This window comes from Canis aureus, chromosome 8 (genome assembly GCF_053574225.1).
Source record: "Canis aureus isolate CA01 chromosome 8, VMU_Caureus_v.1.0, whole genome shotgun sequence".
Taxonomy (NCBI): Eukaryota; Metazoa; Chordata; class Mammalia; order Carnivora; family Canidae; genus Canis; species Canis aureus.
The window spans coordinates 62,055,153-62,077,033 of record NC_135618.1 but is presented as its reverse complement, the minus strand read 5'-3'; the positions used below and the strand labels follow the sequence as shown (position 1 = coordinate 62,077,033).

General features: G+C 49.5%; 2 protein-coding genes across 14 annotated transcripts in view; one reads left to right on the top strand and one right to left on the bottom strand.

Moving 5' to 3' along the window:
• Positions 1–21,881, top strand: part of CHLSN (cholesin) — a 147,980-nt gene that overhangs the window by 27,459 nt on the left and 98,640 nt on the right. The gene's annotated exons all lie outside the window — the stretch shown is intronic.
• On the bottom strand, positions 16,136–21,061 carry GPER1 (G protein-coupled estrogen receptor 1). Of its 3 annotated transcripts, none has more exons than XM_077907485.1 (2): positions 20,225–21,061; positions 16,136–19,615 (listed from the first exon to the last, which is right to left on the bottom strand). In XM_077907485.1, the coding sequence occupies exon 2, from the start codon at positions 17,820–17,822 to the stop codon at positions 16,668–16,670; it is 1,155 nt and encodes a 384-aa protein (XP_077763611.1). In that variant the 5' UTR covers positions 17,823–19,615; positions 20,225–21,061; the 3' UTR covers positions 16,136–16,667. The 3 variants fall into 3 exon arrangements, with proteins under 3 accessions (XP_077763611.1, XP_077763612.1, XP_077763610.1); XM_077907486.1 differs by having other exon boundaries at positions 16,136–18,356; XM_077907484.1 differs by having other exon boundaries at positions 16,136–18,085.

The following is a 21,881-nucleotide window of genomic DNA, read 5'->3' as shown; positions in this document are numbered from 1 at the left end:
TGGAGGCTGGGTAGAGGCTGGTGGCAGCAAACCGCACCCCCCCAGCCCTTGCCCTTCATGGGTGGGGAGTTGGGAGTGCTCTAGTACATTTCCCTGCTGGCTGTGCACTGTGACTCGCTTCCTTTTCACTGTTCCTTCACTCAGTCCAGCTATCCCTGGACGCCACAGTGGCAGCATGAAGGAAGGGCACTTGTTTGGGAGGGAGGGGCTCCGTTGGGACCCCCTCTCCCCATGGAGGACTTTTCTGCTTCCTTCTTCACTCTTCTCCACTTGTCAGGCACATCCTGAATCTGACTTCATCCACCCACTCACCTTCACCCTATCCTTCCACTGCAGTCCCTGGAGCTCTCTCTCTAATGGGCACTGCTTGCATGCTGCCTGCGTGAGGAGTGGCTTCTTGCTGCAAGCAGCTCACAGCCAAAACCCTGCGCTAGCCTCCAGCCCTCCAACTGCCTGTTTTCATACCTCCGGCCTCTCCTTCACCCTCTGGCCACGTGTCCTCAAGGACAAACAGCATCTCTGCTCACTCATCACCTTTGCACCCCCAGCACATACCTGGAACTCAGCAGGCACCCAAATGTTGCTTGACTGGCTCGTTTCTGGGACCTTTGTTCCCACTGTGATTTGGAGTGTTCACAATCCCCCCCACACCTTGGAGGCCTGGGAACAACCCACTTCCTGTCTTTGCTGAGAGAGATTTCGGTGACATCTCCAGGGGGCTGGGGCACCTCCCTCAGCTGTGCTCTGCACCAGGCTCACGGGCCTCTGCACTGCGGCTCAGGTGGCTATGATGACTAGCATCTCCAAATACTGATGAGAGAGGAGACTAGACCATTTGTTTCAAATAGGTGCGTGTGTACAGTGTACCCTGGAGATGCTTTACCTCTTTACTGGATAAATAGCATCAAAACAGTGCAGTCCTGGTGGCGCAGCAGTTTAGCGCCGCCTGCAGTGCAGGGTGTGATCCTGGAGACCCGGGATCGAGTCCCATGTCGGGCTCCCTGCATGGAGCTTGCTTCTCCCTCTGCCTGTGTCTCTGCCTCTCTCTGTGTGTGTGTCTCTATGAATAAATAAAATTTAAAAAAAATCTTTAAAAAAATAGCATCAAAACAATGAAAAAGGAAAGTTGACAAAGACCCCCTATTCTACTCTTGTGATATCCAGCATGTTATTTTTTTGTTTTTTGTTTTTTAATTTATTTATTTGAGAGAGAACGTGAAGGAGGGGGGCACGCAGAGGGAGAGGGAGAGAGAACCTCAGGCAGACTCCATGCTGAGTGCTCGATCCTACAATCCTGAGATCACGACCTGAGCTGAAACTAAGAGCCAGATGTTCCACTGACTGTGCCACCCTGGCACCCCTAGTGTGTTCCATTTTTAAGTGGCCCTTCCATTCCTAGGATACCAACCTGAGGATGTGTCTCTCCCACACTTGAGCTCTTCACACACACTCAGTTTATAAGATGGCCATTTTTCATATCATTCTTAATTTTTTAAAACAAAGCCCTCTACCCCACACTTTATAAAAATCAAACACACCCACGGTGAGAAATTCAGAAAACGTGGAGAAGTTGAGAGAGAAAGGTTTGGTACATTAGCATATTTGTATTTTGAAAGATGTGGTTGGCTTTCAGGTGGGTACACATTGCTTCATTCTGCAGAGTTAGTGAAGTGAGGGTCCCACTCTCACCCTCATGTGGTCCTTGTGCCATTTTGGAGACTGAACCATACTCTTTCCAGCCACTCAGGGTCAGACAGCTCCATTCTGCTTTCTTTGAGGCTCAGTATTGTTACTTTCTTGTCCCAGACAGCACTGGAGGTGAGGCTGGGATGTCACCTCCCTTGCTTAGGAAACCAGAGCTGGCTTGGAACCGGTCTCTTAAATGCATCTCTGCTTCAGTGGCTTGTATTTTTGTTTTTCGGGTTGTTTTTTTTTTTTTTTTCTCTTGGCTTTAGAAGGGGGATGTCATATAGTCTGTGTCTTGAAACTATCTGTCCTGGCATGCACTGGACATGGCATGCACTTCCATAAAGCTTATGGAAGGTTCTGTTTCAGAGATGCCAGGAACTCACTGGTAACATCTGCATGCTCCTTCCTGGATGATTTTGCCTTGGGCTGCCAGGCTGTCCCCTTTATCAGAACTGATTTTGTTCTGTTCAGTTTTTGTATTCACAAAACAACACACAGAAGTAGGGTGTTTCCTGCCTTGCCCCTTTTTCTGCTGGAATTATCTCCACTTCCTGGCTGTTTAAAGGGAACTACTAAATTTATTGTTTCCAGTTGAGTGGATACTGCATTTACTTAAGGAAGCTTATTTCGTTATAGCATTCACTAATGTTCATAAGGAATATCAGTCACTGGCTAATCAGACAGTGTCACTGCAAGACAGATCTCCAGTTTTGGGTCTAAAATACCAGAATGGGGAGATTAAGCTGAATATTTGTTCAATCTTTTCAAAATTATTTTTGTAATGGTATGAAAAGATTTTCCAGGATGGAGTATTCACAGCTGGGAAAACAGTTGTTGCTTTGAAGATGGTTTTCCCAGGCACAGAGCTCACGTCTCCTGCTGTTAGGAGCATAAACAGTGTCTAGTTTAAACTTGCCATTCTTTTGGTAAGTTTTACTGGCATAGGATGGCCTTTTTCCGGCTGAGCTGTATGGTCCGTTCTCAGGAATGTACTTGGACGAACCTGGAGGAAACCATGCTGCGGTTTGCCCAGATGCATAAGTGAATGCGGTTGTGAAGGTGTGGGTATCAGACTTCCTGGGTGTTAATTAGCTCTTACTTCATGCTGATAGGTAATATCTTTTAAGGTTGAGAATCACAGTAGAGGTTGAAGACCTGGCTCACATCGATCATCAGGTTGGTCTGGACGATGCCATCCTTTCGTCCTCAAAGCCTCTGCTGGCCCCAGGGCCCCATAAATTAGCCAAGACTTAAGCACAGCTGCACCTGAAGCCAGGCACGTTGCCCCACTGGGCCAGATCATGGTTCTTGGCAGGATACAAGACCTGTATGACCTAGGACGAATGTCCAGGTGCCGCCATTGGGAATACTACAGATGGGCCATGGGGCTCGGTGGCTGTTTTTTGTTTCTTCAAAAAGTAGAGTCTAAGCATGAGGTTTGTGCACATGTATCAGGTACAGGCCAATGCTTTCATGCAGAGACCCCAAGACTCAGTGCCTCAAACAGGCTATAGGTTTATTCCATAGCTCAAGGCATGAGTAGCCTAGGCTGGGGTTGTCCAGGGACCTGAGCCTTGTTCATCTTACAGCTCTGGTCCCCCCAGGGTGCTGTCCCTGCTGGTCCGTGGTGGCTCACTCCGTGCTAACGTTTCAGTTCCGGGGAAGGGGACAGATGGAGTGAGGGCTGGTGGCTTCATCTTTATGGAGATGACCAGGAATCTACTGGCATGCTCTCTGCTCACGCCCTGCTCATCCCACCTTAGTTATCTGCTCATATCTGGCTGCAAGTGAGGCATTGATTGTCCTCTTCAACTGGGCAGCAGGAGCCCGGTCAAAACTTGGGGGCTCTATTCCCAGAAGCAGGATGGGGAAAATGGGCACTGGGGGAATCTGTCATGAGCACAGTCACCTCAGTGTCCAGTTCAGAGAAGAGGGATGTAAGCAGCACTTAGTGTTTCGGACTTGCTGGGTAGACCTGGGTTTCAGCAGGGCAGTGGGATAGGGGGTGACCTGGGGCACCAGACTTCTCTCTGATGACTGGTATGGCACACAGGACGGCCACGAGGATGCCAAGAGGTGAAGGGTCAGTGATGTGCCTGCCACCAGTGAGTGCTTAAGAAGCAGTAGCTGCTCCTGTGATTGTCGGAACACATATGAGAACATATGTCCTTTGGGGAAGGTGGTATTAATGTTTGTGTAGGTGGCATAGGCATGATTTGAGTGCATGTCTGCATTAGCAGTTTTATGAATTAGTATTCTGTTTACATTATTACTATAAAAGCTGGTATATTCTTAGTAGAGTCTGGCTGTGGAATCAAACCCACAGAAGCCTCTGCTTCCCCTGTCCACTGACCTGAGGCAAGGTGACCCCTCTGTGCTCCAGCATCATGTCTGAGAAGTTGGGGTGACCACATACCAGGCTCAGGGGGACAGTAAGAGTAGCTGAGACCGCACTGGGCTGTGGTAAACACTCAGTGCCTATCACTGTGATATGTTCTTTTAATCTAGTAATACATGAAAATGGGGTCTGGAGTTTTTAGTCTTGGATTTCATACCAGGAGGTCAGGCTTTGTGAGTAGTTTCATCAGCAAATGTCTGATGGTATGGCTGCACTTAGGGCATTGAAACACAAAGGATGATTTTTGTGACCGTGTGATGACAGCCCTACCGTGCAATGGGTATTCCATTGTGACCATGTTTGTCTTTGTGCTAACATGTTGTCGTAATGAGCACTTATAGCACCTGATGGCTGGACTTCGGTCGTTGGATGTATTGGGAGCAGATCGTGGTGCCTCACAGAGTGGCTTCTGCTTTCATACTCCCGCTGGAGGGTGCTGCATCCCTGGCCCAGTGGGACATTGTCACTGCCCCAAATGACTGGGTGATGGTCCCTTGGGAATTATAAAGACTTGGTTGTGTGGCCCCTCCATGATGGTAAATTGTTTTGAAAGAGGTTAGGAGAACACCATTCCTGAGGACCAGAGATTGAGGTTTTAGGTGTTTTGTTGGCAGCCACTTGAGTGCCTCTCCCAGTGGCATGTGGTATCTGCCACCCTTTTCAGGATGGAGGGGTCTGTCTGCCTGGCCAAACTGAGGGGTCAGAGTACTCCCAGAGGCCAGGCTTGGGGGACCCCAGGTCAGCAAGATGTGAGTGATGCACAGGGGAGTGTGGATGAGCATGTGAGTGAAAGTGTGTGTGTGAGGCTCCACAGTCACAGAGCTCCCTGGCACTGTGCTTGCCATATTCATGCAAGAGTTTGTCTTGCCCAGCTTCAGCTGAGCAGTGCTGCTAGCCTGAGAGCCTGGGGCTGCACCTGATGCTGTGCCCAGGCCTGACAGTGGCCAGTGTTCCCAGAGCTGCAGTTCACCCCGGACCAGGCAGCACTGAGCTTCTTGGCTGTCAGCTGGGCTTGGATGCTGATGCCAGACTCATGGGTCGCCTGGCACCCTCACCCTGGTGTCTCGGGTAGCACAGTTGCCACCAGCATGTCTGAAAAAGAATCATAAATTTGTAACTTAGGGTAGAGGGTAGAGATGCTCTTGTGCATGTAAACTGAGTTTCTGTGTAGCATGTATTTTGTAAGGAGGAGATTCAAACCTGTGGCATTTTCTGTCTTTCCTGCTGCCCCTGATCCTCTCAAACACCCTCACCTCCCACATCGCAGCTGGTGCAAGTATGGCATCTGAACGTTACATCTCTTGGGTTCACAGACCCTTCTGGAACTTTGGTTTTAAAAGGAAAGCAAAACTTTTTTCAAGCAAAACAAACAAGGAGGGATTGTATTTTCAGAACCCAGACCTGGAGTGTTCATATCCGAGCATGGTATTCGCCTAAGTAGTAAATGGCTTGTGGAACCAGAAACCCCGTAGCTCTGTAGTTTAGGGACAGAACGAGCTCAGGGTACCAGCCTCTGAGCCAGTCAGCTGGTAGCCAGCTAGGGAGTTTAGGCAGGTCTGTCCCTCAGGATGAATGACTTGTAGAAAATGCAGTCTGGGGGTGCCTGGGTGGTTCAGTGGCTTGAACATCTGACTCTTGATTTCCGCTCAGGTCATCACTTGACCTTCCACTCAGGATCGATCTCCCCATTGGGCTCCACATTGGGCATGGAGCCTGCTTGGGATTCTCTCTGTCCCCTGCCACCCCCCTCAAAAAATAAAATGAAAAATAAATAGAAAATGCAGTGTTAATTTTTTTCTCAGTTTTTGTATCCATTACTGGTGGACTAAACTGTATTTAAGAGTTTTTAAGGGACATCTGGGTGGCTCAGCAGTTTAGCGTCTGCCTTTGGCTCAGGGTGTGATCCCGGTCCCGGGATCGAGTCTTGCATTGGGCTCCCTGCAGGGAGCCTGCTTCTCCTTCTGCCTTTGTCTCTGCCTTTCTCTGTGTCTCCCATGAGTAAATAAAATCTTTAAAAAAAAAAAAAAAAGAGTTTTTAGGGCAAAATTGTGGATCTCTGGAGCTTAAGGGAAGCAGGAAGCCAGAAGTGTTTCTGAGTGTTTGGGGGAATCAACCAGTGTCAGCTTGATGGTGTGGCTGGGTGTGGAGAGGCTCGACCCTTAAGCATCCTTGGGATTGCAGGGGCTCAGAGCAATGCCAGGTGACCCTGAGGAGGGAGCTGGAGACAGGGAAGCAGGAGCATCAGGGCGGGGAGGGAATTAGGTGGTATACACAGGGCGATGTGTTTCTCTCTCTTTTCCTGGTTCCCCCTACCTGCAGTCCTGCCATGTCAGGGCCTGCATACCTTTGTTTTCTTTTCACGTTTGCCCTCTTAGGAGAGACTCCCTTTGTCTGCAGGAGCTGCTGCTCCTTATATTTACTGGAGTTTCTAGTTCTGTGTCTCATGTTATCAACGTCCTGAGTTTAGCCTTTACTGACGTAACCTTCAAGAATAGGAGCCCAGGGTGTGTGGTGGGGTTTGCGATGCTCCTTTGCTTTTACTGAAGAAGTAAGGCCATTTTAATCTGGGGCATGGTGGTGACTGTTGGAGTTAAATTCTCAATTGAGCTTCTGATTTTATACTGAGCCATTGCGGGTTTCATTCACGGCTACCGACAGCCAGACTCTGGTGGCCTCTCCCTTCCCTCTTTATTATTAAATATGCAGGTAACGGAAGTGCATACAGTGTAGAGGAAGCCACAGCTAGCAGAGGAGATAGAACTGCGCTGGCTCTGAGCATTAGCACCTCTTTGTGTTTCTTAGGTGTGCACCCCACTGTGCGATTTGGCTGTGCTTGTGTTCAGACTTATGTGGATGCAGTTGTATTATGCATGTTTTGTTTTTGTATTTTACTTTTTCAGCTAAACTATTTGTATGCATTACCGATACGGTAGCATATAGCTCTGGAGTGTTCCTTTTTATCTGTGTGTGAATATACCATGGTTTACCCATTATTCTAGTGGTGCTCATTCGCCTTGTCTGCAGGCTTTGGCAATTATAAACAGTGCTATAATGAGTGCTTTCTTCTGTGTGTCCTGTTGTACATGCACACACGTCTCTCTGGGGCTGTGTACCTACTGTGTGAGCACAGGGTCTTGGGAATTCATCTTCATCTTTATCTCCACTACATAAACCCGCTACATTGTTGTTTATTGCTGTGTAACAAATTACTGACATATAGTGGTTTGGGGTTTGTGTGGGTCTGGGTCTGGGTGGGGCTCGGTCTCTCTTAGGCTGCCAGTAGGGTGTGGTGTGTCTGTGCTCTTGCCTAGTTCCTGATGGGGTGTTGGGGAGGGGGCAGGGATCTGCATCCAGGGAGCTCCCCAGCTCTTGGGAAGATTCGTCCTTGCCGGCTGTGACACCATGCGCCTTACTTCTTTGCCGGCTGTTGGCTGTGTGGGCTTTTTTATAGGGAGCACACACAGTGTGGCACCTGCTGTTAGAGTGAGAGGAAAGGAGAGAGCACGCAAAGGAACATCATGGTTTCTTCTAATAGCTCGTCTTGAAGGTGATTCCCCTTCCCTTTGCTGCAGTCTCTGGGTCAGAAGCGTGTCACAGTGTCCAGCCCCGACACAAGGGTGGGGCTGTCGGGAGGTGGGGACCTTGGGACCACTTTAGAAGCAGCCTGCCACACCCCCGGTGTCTTCTAAAAAGTACAGACCTGACGACCTTCCTGCAGCAGTGGAGAGTACATGACAGGTCTTTTCCACAGCACTAGTCTTAATCAGACTTCTGGTAACATTGTGAGTTTGAGTAGCATCTCATTGTGGGCTTTTAATAGTTGGATGGTTGTGTATTTAGAGGTAAAATGGACTCGCGATTAGAGACAAAGACCTTAGCTACCCAGATTGGAAGCATTTGGTCAGCGTAGGCACCTCTGTGCTGGAGGGCCTGGGGCCTGCTGCTGTCTGCTCGTCCTGCACTGGCCTCCAGAGTGACTTGGCTCTGGATGCAGGTGCCAGCACTCTGAGATGGCACTCCAGCACAGACCACACAGACCCCAAATCCCTTCACCCTCAGCACCCTGCCTGAACTCCAGTCCTCACTCCCCCAGAGCCGCTGGCTCAGCCTTCCCCTGGGGCCCTGTGACCACACTGCCGTTCCACGTGCCCAGGCAGAATGCTTGTATCTATTCTTTCTTACTGTGCTGAAGTACATATAACATGAAGTTGACCACTTGAGCCATTTCTGTGTCCAGTTGAGGGGCACCGAGCACATTCCGCTGCTGAGCTGCTATTCCCTCCCCACCCCAATCTCTGGAACATTCCATCTCCATTGCACAGTGACACCACCTGCTCCCCCAGCCCCGGCCCTGAGGTCTACTCTCTGACTGTGACCACCCCGGGACCTCATGAGCCTGGGGTTCCCACATGCATCCTTTGATCTTTGTGTTTGTCTCTTGATCCTGGCTGCCTCCCCCATCCCCATCCAGTTGTCACTGAGCGCCAGCAACTTTGGAATATACCAGAGCTGGCCACGTCCTGGCCCAGGGTCCTCATCCTCCCTGGTCTTCCTCACCGCCTCCATCAAGGCTGCTATGAGTGCTGCTGTGGGTCAGTAATTTCCCCTTGGAAGTCCCACTGGGGCTCAGACCTGGGGTCCCACTTCAGTCTCCTGTCTTCCAAACTGAGTAGATGTTCTTTGTCGAGTTGAGGAAACTCCTGTACTCCTGGTTTTCTCAGATTTTTACCATGAATGGATGTCGAATTTTGTCAAGTGCTTTTTCTGTATCAGTTGTTCAGATGATGTGATTTTTTTTTCCCCGTTAGCCTATTTACTATGGCCTGTGACACTGAGTGATACTTGAACCTTGAACCAGCCTTTGTGTCCCTGGGATGAGCCCTATGTGGTCCCGGTAGATAGTGGCATTTAGATGCTGCTGAATTCCGTTGTCAGTATCTTAAGGACTTTTGCATCTAGATTCATGAACACTGATCTCTAGGTTTCTTTCTACTGTCTTTGTCTGGTTTTGAAACAGGGTATTTAGTGTCAGTCCTTGTAATGTTTGGTTAAAGTCAGCATTGAAACCCTCCTGGCCTAGAGATTTTTTTCTCAGGGGCTCTTATATTGTGGATTCAGCTTCCTTAGTAGTAGTAACAGTGCTACTGAAATAATCTATTTCATAGGACTTGTTGATGGTGGAAGTTCATGCTTTTGGAATATTTGCTCTACTTCCTGTTTCTTTTTATAGTTTTATATTCCCTGCAGATATTTTCAAGTTTGACATTTGTTTTTTTAAATGTGGTAAGCAGTTGTTTTAGGCATTGCACTTGGTATTCCAGCATGGAGCCCATCTGATCCTGTCTCTGCACCCATGTGTCTGCTGCTGTTCTCACTCTGTACCCGGCCGTCTTCTGCTACCTCCTGGTCACTGCTCTTCGGAAATCCTTCATGGGCATTTCTACTGCCTCCCAGAAGCCTGTTGGTTGCTGCAGCACACCACCTCAGTTCCCGCCCCAGGCTGGCTCCCTGGGCAAGTTTGCGCTCATCAGCACCAAGAGTGTCTGTTCTCTAGCCTACCGTAAATACAGTGTGTGCACACATGCGTGTATGTGCGCGCATGTGCACTTGGAGGGGTGGGGTGAAGGTGATATGGGGACTCGGGGTGCTGGTGTGTCAAGTGGCAGTTCTAGCACAGTCCCTTGGGGCCTTAGCTCAGTGCAGGCCTTGTGGGGTGACGGGTGACCACAGGACATCGGTGGCTTTTTCATGCAACTTCCCTCCCCTATTTCTTGCTTTCTTACAGAAACTTATTTGGATGTCCCCCGTACCTTCAGATTTCCCTTGTTTTTAAGGTGTAAAACATGACTTGGGTCGCCTGATCTAGTTGTGTCCACTGTTGTTGGGGCAGGTTGATGAGGCTGCCTGATGGATTTGGGTGTTGCCCTGGGAATGGGTCTTCGAGTCCAGGGGACAGACTGCGGTCCCTCTGGGGCAGTTCTGTGTGGTAACTTGGAGGTCAAGAACCCTCTACCTTTTTGCACTCTTCAGAGAACTTGGGACTCTGCAATGGCTTACTCAGATTTTATTCATTTGGGGTGATTTCCTTGGATTTTCTTCGTTTGGGGTGATTACATTTTTGAGTCCATGAAGGAAAGGCTGTGTTGTTTGCTGAAGACAGAGTGTCCTGGGCAAGTCTGTGCCTCCCACAGGTGATGTGTACCTCCTTTCCTGCTGGGCAGGAGTTTCTGTGACCTCCTGGGAGAGCCTGGTCTCTTGGGAGAGGGTGACTGGGAGAGGCATACCAAGGTGCTGAGAGCACCACCGGTCTTCTTTCCTCTGCATAGCCTGTGCTTCCTGCAGAGCCCTGTTTTTCGTGCTGTGGGGTCTCGTCCAGCCCCTTCCTTTTGGAGCTCAGGCTCCAGAGAAGTGGGGCCAGGGGCAGGAGGTTGGTGAGCATGTTAGGGGCTGTCCAGCCAGGGGCAGGAGGAGGGAAAAAGATGGAGGAACTTGTACGGGACCTCCTATCAGTTGATGTCTGCATTCAGCAGAACCAGCCCCCTGGGAGAGACTAGGGGATGTTGCTTTTTCTGATAACAACTGGCATCTTTCCATGACTCCCTACACTGATTTCTTCTGATAAGTTTTAGATTGATTCCACCCTGGGATAAAGGCCTAGAATTACAGTCAGGTTTGGTGCACTTTTGTTTTGTGTTCCTTTGGCTTTTAAAACCTTTGTTCCCAGACGAGAACCCCCGCCCACTGGACAATGGCAAAAATGAGATTAATTCACAGCTGCCAGCACTTTTCTGCCCAAAGAGAACTGGGTGTGGAGGTGAAGCTTGTGGCAGTGCATGTCCTCTCTGGCCCGCATGGTGAGCACGCAGGCTCAGGGACCGTCCATCCGGGAGGGCAGGAGCTTTGGACAGGGCTGTGGCACGCCTGCCTCGTGTTCCTGGAAGTAGGTACTGTGTCTGTCTCGCCTGGGTGGGTCCCTGTGCAGCTGTCCCACTGTCCTGGACAGGGCCACCCCACTTATCTGGGGTTCTTCTAGCTTTAGCAAGGGCTTGCTGACTGACGATGGCCACACTGCCCTGTAGGTTGTCCTGTGGGTGGATGGGGGTGTGAGAAGGGCACTCGGGAGAGGCTGGGACCTAGTGGGTTTTTGATCAGTGACACTGCCTTCCTCCCTCCTCCCCTTCCAGTTTCTGGTGATTGCTGGGCTGGATGACTGCCGCCCCCCCATCTGGCAGAAGCTGGGAAGGCCAAGTGCTCACCTATTCACAGCCAGGCCTCGGCCTCAGTAATGGGCTCTGGCAAGGTGCTCTGCTGATGAGTCATGTGAAGAAGCTCAGGCTTCTCTTCCCTGACTCAGGCATTGAGCACCAGTGCAGATATGGAGCAGGGACCTCACCTGCCCTGAGAAGAGAGATGGGAATTCAACGGGTGTCATGCACCTTGAGGCTCCCAGTGCCCAGCAGGGGCTCTGTCCCAAACAGAAAATGTGCCTGGTGCAGACATGGATAAGAGGAGGTGCAGTAAGGAATGTCTCACTTCTTTCTTTGAGTCTCAGGCCTTAGCAGGTGTCCATGCTTCATCCCTCCTGTGTGGTGACGAAACCCCATCGGTCGATGATTAGACCATTGAGTTGTTTTTACCCATTGGCTAGTGTAGATGCTGCTGCTGTGAATATTGATGTACGAGTTTTTGTTTGAACACCTGTTTCAATCTGGGTTGACATTCAGGTAGGGGGATAGACATTCCACACATTTTGTCCTATTTGCTTTGACGTTTGTGTGCATGCTTGTCCCCAGGCTACACCTTTGGACGTCCCGCAGCCATAAATACTGAAATATGTGCTTCTTCAGAAGAAGAGCATTATCTCACGGACCATGGGGCAGTTCTCAGCAGCAGGTGATATTCCTCCTGTCCCGGGGCCCATAAAAATACCCCTGCAGCATTTTCTTCTAGCAAAATGTTCTGCTGAGTGGCACATGCTGCATTTAGTTGCTTTATCGCTTGGCCCTCTGTTAATGTGGGACAGTCCCTCTGGTTTTCTTTGTCTCTGTGACATTACATTTTGGATCGTGACCCTGTCTCCATTTTGGATTTTCTAATACTTCTTTCTGACTGGGTTGAGGTCACTACTCTAGATGCGGACGTGGTGGGCTCTTCATTGGCACTCAGTTTAGGGCTGTCCCATCTCTGTGATATGGTGCCTGTCTCTCTCACATGAAAGCAGGCCGAGTGTGGACACACGATGTCCTGCTCCTGCAGACATGCTGGGTTTAGCCAGGTTTCGCTGGCATCTCCACTGGTGGCCTCCACTCTCAGGTATGCAAAGCTCACTCAACCCTCTCTTGTGGGTGACTACACTGTGCTTGTTTATTGCACTGTTTGTTTTATCTCTGTTGTGTTTACTTGTCTGTATACCAGAATGGATGCATGGATTCTTACCTTTCAGCAGTCTGTTATTGTCTTGATGCTCAAAGAGCCCCAGATTTTGGGTAGGCTCCGCGTCCTTCTCATGTGACCCTGTCATTCTCTTGAAGTTCTTCTTCCTTCTGGTGGAACACCATGTGCCAGGGCTCACCTTGTACCCCTGGCCTACCTGCATTGGCTATTGCTCTGAGGAGCCTGCTTTCTTCTCAGGGGGTTGGTCTGGGCGCCAATGGGCCCACAACCACTCAGGCCCCTACTCAGATGGAGCCAGGGAACAAACGATCACATGTGTGCCCATGCACATACACGGCCCATGCGCTGTCCTGCATGTACTCTCAGTTTAGAGATCTCGGGATTCACTGGACACCCTCAATTCCATCAGCCCTGGGGCCTTCCCTGCTTGCCTCCTCCCTTTCTTATTGCATCTCCCACCATCCAGTTGAGTACAAGTCTGGGTTCATTGATAAATGCTGATTCAGAATGCATGTAAAAATTTCAGGACTGCTTCACTCATACCACCTGCAAAGACGAGGGGATGCATATCATTGAGGCTGTAATGACCTGAAGGCCTCCACCCCTCCAAGGAGGATGTGGGGTCTGGGAAGTGCCACCCTCATAATCGAGAGTTAATTATTAAGCACAAAGAAAATTATGAAGTCATATTCAGTGCTAGCACCAGTGGTTTCTGTGTGCTTACAGCTCTACTTTTGAGCTCTTGGTGGGGTTACAGAGCATCAGTGCCCAGGAGAGCCAGGTTACCAGGAAACAGCAAGGCAACCAAGTGCCTTGATTTTATCTTGTGGCTTTCCTGACAAAATAATTAAATCAGCCTCTGCTCGCAGGCAAATGCTGAGAAGGGTCTGCATTTGAATGGGCCGGGCAGCTTGTGCACACTGGCTCCATCCATCTCTCAGACATGGGCTCTGGGGTCTCAGGCTCAGTAAGAAATCCTTTTTGTCAAGTCAGGACCTCTACCTTGTACTTGCCCTTCTAGCAACCATCCAGTGGACCCTTGGAGCAGTTCTGCTGCCACTTTACACATCAGGAGATGGGATTTCAGAGGTTCAAGGTAATGAACTATGTCCGGTCTCATTGGACGGTGCCTCGGGCAAGCACCAGCTGTAAAAGGCCTGGTGGTAAGGCCATTCAGGAGCAGGAGATGGCTAATGAACACAGGGCTGACCTTTTCAAGCCCTCTTGGAGGGCTGCCTGTGGGTAGGAGGTCCAGGCCCTTGACCAGTGCTTTGGGGCTTTGGTTAGACACAGTTCCTGCCCGGACATCTTTGGAGGGGCTCTTCATTCCTCTCCTTCCTGCCCAGAACATCTTGTCTGGTGCACCTTTGGAAAGGGATCAAGCCTGTGACCCTGGTTGACCTCTTGATTCCTAAGTGCTGTAGAGGAAGGAATGTGGGCTTTGGAGACATGGGCTGTGGGTCAGTTCCTGCCTACATCACTAACCATTTAAGATTTCAAGTGGTTCAGGACTCTGAGTAACAGGACAGTGCGCATCTCATGGGTTTATTGGAAGGATCAGAGAGTAGGCCAGATTCCCTGATGGACTGTCTCTCCACTCTTCCTCAAGAGCTACAGCTGAACAGCCTGGATCTCCAGGCTCTGTGCAGCCTTCTCATGCTTCCCTGCTACTGCTTTTCACACTGGGAACGGTACACATATTTGATGAACCCTTGCATATAGTCAGACACTTGAGGCTAGGGCGCCAATTGGTGCATCTGATCTGCAACTTGGCGTTGTCAGCACTGAGGTCAAAGGGGACTTGGTAAGGAGCAGGGTTTGCAGGCCAGGTACTTGGGTGTGGCATCTTTGACCGAGTCCTGGGCTGGGGCAGAGCCTGTCCTGAGAAGCTGTTTCAGGGAGGTGTGGGGGAGCTCGGAGCATGTGTGAGAGAAAGCATCTTATAACCTCTCTCAGCTTTTATAAGATGAGGTGCATCAGCACGGTGTCTGCACCCTTCATAGACTTGTGACTTTTGGAGGTTCTGGAGAGACAGAGGGTAGAGGGAGGACTCTTCCTTGGAAGTTGCTCTGGATCTAACCCACCCACTTTCCCTCACCTCAGCTGCAGGGTGGGTGTCCTATGACAGCACCGCGGGTGAGCTCATGGAACATCACATCACTACTCACCCTGTAGTGATGTTCCCACACAGCAGACCTGCTAGTGCATGGGAACCATCCTCAGTGGTCATTGGTTTTCCTGTCCTGCAGTTGGGATGTTTATTTAGAAAGTGAATCTGAAGTGGAACTTGCATGTTGGAGATGGCATTTCTTTTTTTTTTTTTTTTTAATATTTTATTTATTATTTATTTATTTAAGTCACAGACAGAGAGAGAGAGAGGCAGAGACACAGGCAGAGAGAGAAGCAGGCTCCATGCACCGGGAGCCCGATGTGGGATTCGATCCCGGGTCTCCAGGATCGCGCCCTGGGCCAAAGGCAGGCGCCAAACCGCTGCGCCACCCAGGGATCCCGGAGATGGCATTTCTGTAAGGTCACAGTGGGTTAGTGCCAATATTTACTTGTGACAGACCTCTTTCTTAGAGATTTGCACCTGAAAAACCATTGAAACTACAAATGCAGGACGCCTGCATGGCTCAGCAATTGAATAGTCTGCCTTTGACTCAGGGCGTGATCCCGGGGTCTGGGATCGAGTCCCACATCAGGCTCCTGTGGAGGGCCTACTTCTTCCTCTGCCTGTGTCTCTGCATGCCTCCCTGTCTCTCATGAATAAATAAAATCTTAAAAAAAAAAAAAAAAAAAACTACAAATGGCTCATTTCCCTATCACCTAAACATCATTTCGCTTCTCCCTTGGGAAGATCCTTGTGCCTGCCTGTGTGAAGATCCTTGAGGATCTTCTGGGGAGGGCCCCTGAGTGGAGTATATGGGGCAGGGGGAATGGGGTTCACTTTGATCCCACCTCAGACCACATTGGAGGACAGGGACCACCTCTGCCCCCCAACTGCCTCATGAGCACTCTGCTTCTGCAGGCACTGTGCCTGATGCTGATAGTGCAGAGCCTTCTAGAAGAGCCAGAGCGTGTGGTGCACTTACGGTATTGCTTGTGTTGGCACCCAGAGCTTGTGCAGCAGAATGTCAGACATCTTGGAGATGCCAGGTGTATGTGGGTGACTGGATTTAGATATTGGCCCTGTGAGGGAGCTCTGGCTGGATGGTGAGCCTGGTGGTGCCCAGGGGTGTGGGTTTTCCTTGTGAGGAAAGACCAGTTCTGCTGCTGAGGCTTGGAGACCCTTGCCCAGCTGCCCCACCACCCACAGCAGACAACTCAGAATTGAGAATCAGGATGTGACTATGCTTTATTAAGAAAGGCTGGACATTCCTAGCAATTGTTAGTTTTTCATTTATACATTTTAAGGAGAACTGTTTACATTGCCATCATCTTCATCCCCATTGTTATTCTCAGAGGCCAACTTTGTATCACACATGCTGGTTCCCCAGCCTATACTCCTGTGGTATCATTCCCTCATGGCATAGGTGCAGAGATGCATCTGGTGGGAGAAGAGCCTTCTGGCTAAAGCAGCCCAAGTGCTCAGGGTCACGCAGCCACGGAGGGCGAGGGGCCACTCTGAAGGAAAAGCCCAATCACGTACTGCTGGGTGTGGGTGGGAGAAATGCTTTCCCTTTCCTAACTTGAGTGTACTTGTTAGTACGCACAGTAAACCATAACCCACAGATGTGGAGAATGGATCACAGTAACCAGGTCAGATCTGCTGAGTGTGTTGTCTCCAGACTTCATTTTTTCCAAGGATGGCAGATTTATGGCAGATCGACCTTAAAACTAAGATCTTTCCTCCAAAATGTCCCCTTCATTTTGCTTTCATTGGCCAACATGAGAAATGTCCTTTGCTGTGGGATGGTGTGTGCAGAGTGGAGTGTAAGCTCACGCTGGTTCCCCCATGCCCCGCAGCCATGAGTGTGGGCGGGGAGCTCCAGGACTTTGCGCAAGGCCCAAAGTCAAGGTTGCTTGCAGCAAGGGCTCCTTAGATCCCAGGTGTGTCTGCAGCTGGGGCGTGGGCAGTCTGGCATGTTCTGACCAGGCTCAGAGCATAGTGTGGACCGGCCAGTCCTCCTGCCTTGCCTTGGGAGTGACACAGTGCTTGGTCTATGCCAGTACAGCTCAGCCGCCTCTACACTGCACTACTGAACCTCACATCTGACTGTTCAGTACTGTCTGGAATGACTGCCTTCAGGGCAGCATGACAAAAGCGGTTCAGAGCTGACATGTTGGTTTTCTGCTCAATGTACAGTCTCAGTTTGTCCCTAAAGGTCTCCCCCAGAAAGCTGTAGATGAGGGGGTTCAGGCAGCTGTTGGAGAAAGCCGCCAGGTTGACAATGTGGCCAGTGAGGGGGTAGGCATGGCGGAAAGACTGTTTGCAGGGAGCGTCTCCTGGCTGCGTGCGCTGCAGGAGGTGAACACTGATGAAGACATTCTCCGGCAACCAGCAGATGAAGAAGACAAGGACAACCGCAAAGATCATGCGGAGGGCTTTCTGCCTCCTGGGGCGCAAGCCTCGGTGCTTGTGAGCCTTGATGAGGACCCGGACGATAAGGGAGTAACACAGGCCAATGATGGCGAAGGGGATGATGAAACCCAGGGTAACCTCGAGCCACTGGATCTCCTTGACATCTGCAAAGCAGAAGCAGACGTCCTCCGTGTGCTGCAGGTGTACTGCAGTGAAGGGCACCAGTGTGGCAGAGACAGAAGCCATCCAGATGAGGCCACAGCTCAGCCTGGCATGGTGCTTGGTGCGGAACAGGCTGGAACGCATGGCCTTGGCCAGGGCGATGTAGCGATCAAAGCTCATCCATGTGAGGAAGAAAATGCTGCTGTACATGTTGATCTGCAGGAAGAGGGACATGAAGGTGCATAGCACGGTGATGTCGTAGTACTGCTCGTCCAAGTTAAACACCTCAATTAGGGAGTCGGCCACCAGGATGAGGTCAGCTGCCGCCAGGTTGATGAAGTACAGGTCTGGGATTGTCATCTTTTCCCGGAAGCTGATGTTCACCACCAGTATTAGGATGTTCCCCACGAAGCCAATGGGGAAGAGGAAGATGGTGTAGAGGCAGGAGAGGAAAAGCCCAATCACGTACTGCTGGTGCTCAGAGAGCTCGCCTGTCTGGTTTGCCAGGATGGCGCCAGTGAGTGTGTGGGACAAGTTGAGCTCTGGGGAGGTGCTGTTGGAGGCGCCTGGGCGCGTCTCCATGCCAAAGACAGGCACTGGGGACGTCACATCCATAGCCCCAGGTGCACAGCTTTCAGGATTTGCCACACAGCTCATGGAAGTCTGACTTCCATACTAAAACCACTTCTAGAAAGTAAAACTATGCTCTTTGAAGTGAGCCAGACGTTAGTAAGATGGGAACTCATCACAAGCATCATTGGTAGCAGTGTGGGTTTGCTCTGCAGAAAGCTCAGCAGATGGGGAAGGTCATCCATGTCCGGGCTGCAGGTGGTACCTTGACTGGGCGTAGGCTGTGACATCCACCACAGTGTTGGCTGCAATGTCCAGTGCCCACTGGCTGGCCCTCACTATCTGCGCACCTGAGGGAAGCATACAGAAGATGAGTAAGTCTTTAAGGCCTTCTGATGAGGACAGTCGGTATGGCGGGTGGCCACAGGGTTACAGCAGGCTCGTGAATGCAAAGGACAGGTTGGGACTTGAAATCCTAGCATCATGAGGAGATAGTTGTCGCTGAACTGAGGGAAAAGAGTTCAGAGTAGAAAAATGCCCAGTTTTCTGTCTGCAGGGCTCCGGGGCTGCTTGGTCTGACTGGAGCCCGGACGGTGAGTCATCCTAATGCGTGGTGGACGCCTGTGTTTTAAAATAGTTGAATAGCATGCTTATGAAGTAACGTGGCTGTTGGGTATGGAAATCTCAGGAAAAGTACTATTTGCCAGCAGAGGAAATAAAATTTATTTCAGCAGCTGTTGGAAAGAGAACTAAGATGAAGGGAAAAACCCAGCTTCTCTGAAGATCATGGGCCCAGAATGCTTTGTGGAAACTGGAGTAGAGTCTCTTACAATAAAATTGATAAAGGAAATCTAGGATTTTGTGTTTTTTTGTGTGTTTTTGTGTTTTTTTGTTTTTGTTTTTGTTTTGTTTTTGCTAACCTAAGCTTGGGTGCCCCAAATAAGACTTTTTTCATGATATGAAATGAAAGAAAAGGTGATAAAAACGGTACTTGCTTTAGGAAATAATATTTATCTGGTGTTTTCATAAATTGTTATAAAATTGAATATGTTTTTGTAATGTTGTTTGTAACCAAGAAGCTGGGTAAAACAAAAAAATAAAACCTAAGCAAAGTCCTTTAGACCTTTGCTGCTGACAGGTTTGCATACGGGGCCATCCATAACAACCTGGCTTGTCCGCAGTCTTCACACGCGGGCAGCAGCTGTGGTGTTTGGGCCATCACCACTGGGGAGGGGTGCTCTTGGCATCGATGGTGGGGGCCTGACACAGAGAATGAGAAACCCCAAGGAAGCTGAACTGGCACATTTAAATGGACTTGAATTGTTTTCTTTTGAGAGCTCTTGTTTTACCCTGTGAGATCATTAGGAGTCATTTTTGAACTGTTGCCAAAGCAGACTAGACATTTATTGAACTACTGCTTAAAAAAAAAACAAAAGAAAAGCAGAAAAACGGCCTTAAATTACAGCCTTGGGGTCAGTTATTACTTAAAAAGTATTCCGTAAGCTTTGCTTAGCTGAGGCTGATAAGTTTATTAGTTATTTTACATTTTTTTGTTCATCTTTAGTAGATTATACCAGTTTCAACCACATAAATGTCATTGTTCTCAGATACTATCTGAAATGCTTAAAGCCCCTCTGTTTTTAATTTCTTGTAAGAAGTGCTCCAAGTGCTTGTTTTGCTCTCTAAATGTGGAAATGCAGGGCCGTTTTCAACTGATTTCAGAGGAAGGTTTAAAGGTGAGGGAGCTGGCCGCACACACTTGTCCTCGTCCCATGCTTGTCAAAATAGGCTGTGGGAAGAGTTTTGAAGCGAGTCCTCCCCTTCTTTCCCATGTATGTGAGTTTTTTGATCCTTGACAACACTGTTATTTTCATAGTGGCCTAGAACAGAGACAGGAACTAGTGTGGATTTACTGCTGCCACAGTACCCTTGTGAGAGTGGAGCATGAATATATAAAGATGAGCATTAAATAGTTTGGTATTGTTTGTTTCACATTTCCACTGCATGTCCAGTTCTAGAAAACTAAAACCACATTTTGTCAAATCTATTGGGTGTGTATCTTTGTGTAGGAAGACTAGTCCTCCCAGACATGTGGCTTTCGCGAGCGTTTTCATTGAGTGACTGAAGCATGGTACTATAGACAAGCCATCTCATTGTCCTAACGTGAGACAGCCCCTCGCTTGAAGGAAATACAATAGAATACAGGATGTTATTTTCGGCATGCATTTAGAAAGAACTTTTGTGCAAAGCCTCCCCTACTATAGTCCCACTGAGATTGTTAGAGCCAAGTCTGGGTTTTTATGTGGAGGAGAGGCTATGTAACTTCAGTGCCCCTGTCAGCAGAAGGTGGCCTGTGTATCCACACCTGCATCCAGCTGGAAGCATCATATGCTGCACCTTACGTGAGACCAGCTGGCCAGGTCTGCCTGGTGGTCTCCATGGTAACACTGACCCCAACATAGAACCAGGAACCCAGGACTGAGACTCACCTGCACCGCAGCCGGCCACCCCAGCTCGGGCCGATTCTGAGCAGACCCTTCTCTGGTCCTTTGGAGGGCTTGTCAGCCAGCCTCGGCAAAGATACTCATGGGAGGCTGCAGGCACGGCTGAAACTCTCTGGGTACTGGTGATTCTGGACTTGGTTCCACCCGTCGAAGAACGCTGGAGCGGTGGTCCTGGAAGGGGAGACTTGGTGCACGAGGCTGACCTGCCACGGTGCCTGTCATCGCTCCGTCATTGCTCGGGATACCAAGACACTGCAGGCTTTATAGGCTTCATAGGCTTCCCAGGGCCGCCCATTGTGCTCTGCACTGGACGGCCTCCTCAGAAGGCCAGCATTAACCATTTTTTTGCTGGCCTTTTTTCTCCCACACTGTGGCAGTGAGCTCAGTCCCACTACATATTTTTATGGAAGTTTCCAGATTTAATTGCTTTTCTTCACACACTGAGACAATTTTTTTTTAAGTCTGAAAGCATTATAAGTAGGTCTTGTGTACCTTTCAGATGATGACCCATCGTTATTTGTTGGAACTGAAATAGTCTTGCTTGTTTTTAAAACTAAGCACTGGATTTCCTAAGTCTAGAGAATACTGTGCTAATTATACCTGGAGAATTTAACTTAGAAATTGTACAAAAGCACTACCAGAAAGAAATTTAAACACAAGAAATAGCAGGTATTTGGGGGCAAGTATGTTAGGAACAGAGTAGGGTAGCTGTGTCTCTAGCTCTCCCCTTCCCTGGAGTGTACCTGTCCCACAGGCGGCAGAAGGCGGTGACGGACCTGAGAGGCCCCTCTCCCTGCCATGGCTGTGGCCCCGGTGCTGTGGGGTGAACTCAGTCCTGCGGGTAGTTGCTGTGTCCTGGTACCTCCCCCACCCCTCCCTTCACCCCAGTGATTGAGACTCCCCAGCGGCTCAGACAAAGGCTGGTAGAAGCCCCCCGGCCCAGGTGCCTGCCTTTCAGGTCTGTAAGGCCCTTCAGGACCTGTGCCCTGGCTGCTCACGCTGACTTATGGGATGTTTGTAGACGTCACATTTTAATTGATCTCATACTTTACTCTTGGTGACTCTTCACTTTTTAAATTTTTTGAAGCTGTGAGATTGAACTGAGCGTGGTCTTTTGTATTACTGAGTGTGAATAAAGCAAAGTGCCACCATGCCTACACCTTGCAGGTCAGCATGTGCTCCTCCTGGAGGAGAGAGGCTGGTTCCAGGCTTGAAGCGGGGCGTCTGGTCAGAGAAGGGCGAGTTGGGCATGGGGGCTCCTCTGGTCATGTGCACTGGGGGCAGCCAGTGTGGCTTCCCTGCAAGCTTTCTGTTCTGTAAGGAGCCTATTTCAAAGGAGCTTGAAGGTATTCTGAATGATGATAATCTAACATCTTTCAGATTCATGTTTTATACACGTATTTTTCAACAGACAATACTGTGTTAAATTTTATATGGAAAAATACATTTTTTTCCAGCTTTAGAATCCAGCCATAATTCTGATTTGTTGGCTTCTTAAAATTCTGAATGACATGGTAATGTGAACGAGACTAGTGTGATCTTAGGTCCACCGTGGCCAGCTGCAGATTCCCAACAATTCCAGCACTAATGATGCCCTAGGACACCATTTTGAAAGAAATGAGTCATGAGAAAGCACAACTTC

Bases quoted from the DNA above. Each gene is read 5' to 3' on its own strand.
- GPER1 (XM_077907485.1), bottom strand. From the start codon at position 17,822: ATGAGCTGTGTGGCAAATCCTGAAAGCTGTGCACCTGGGGCTATGGAT.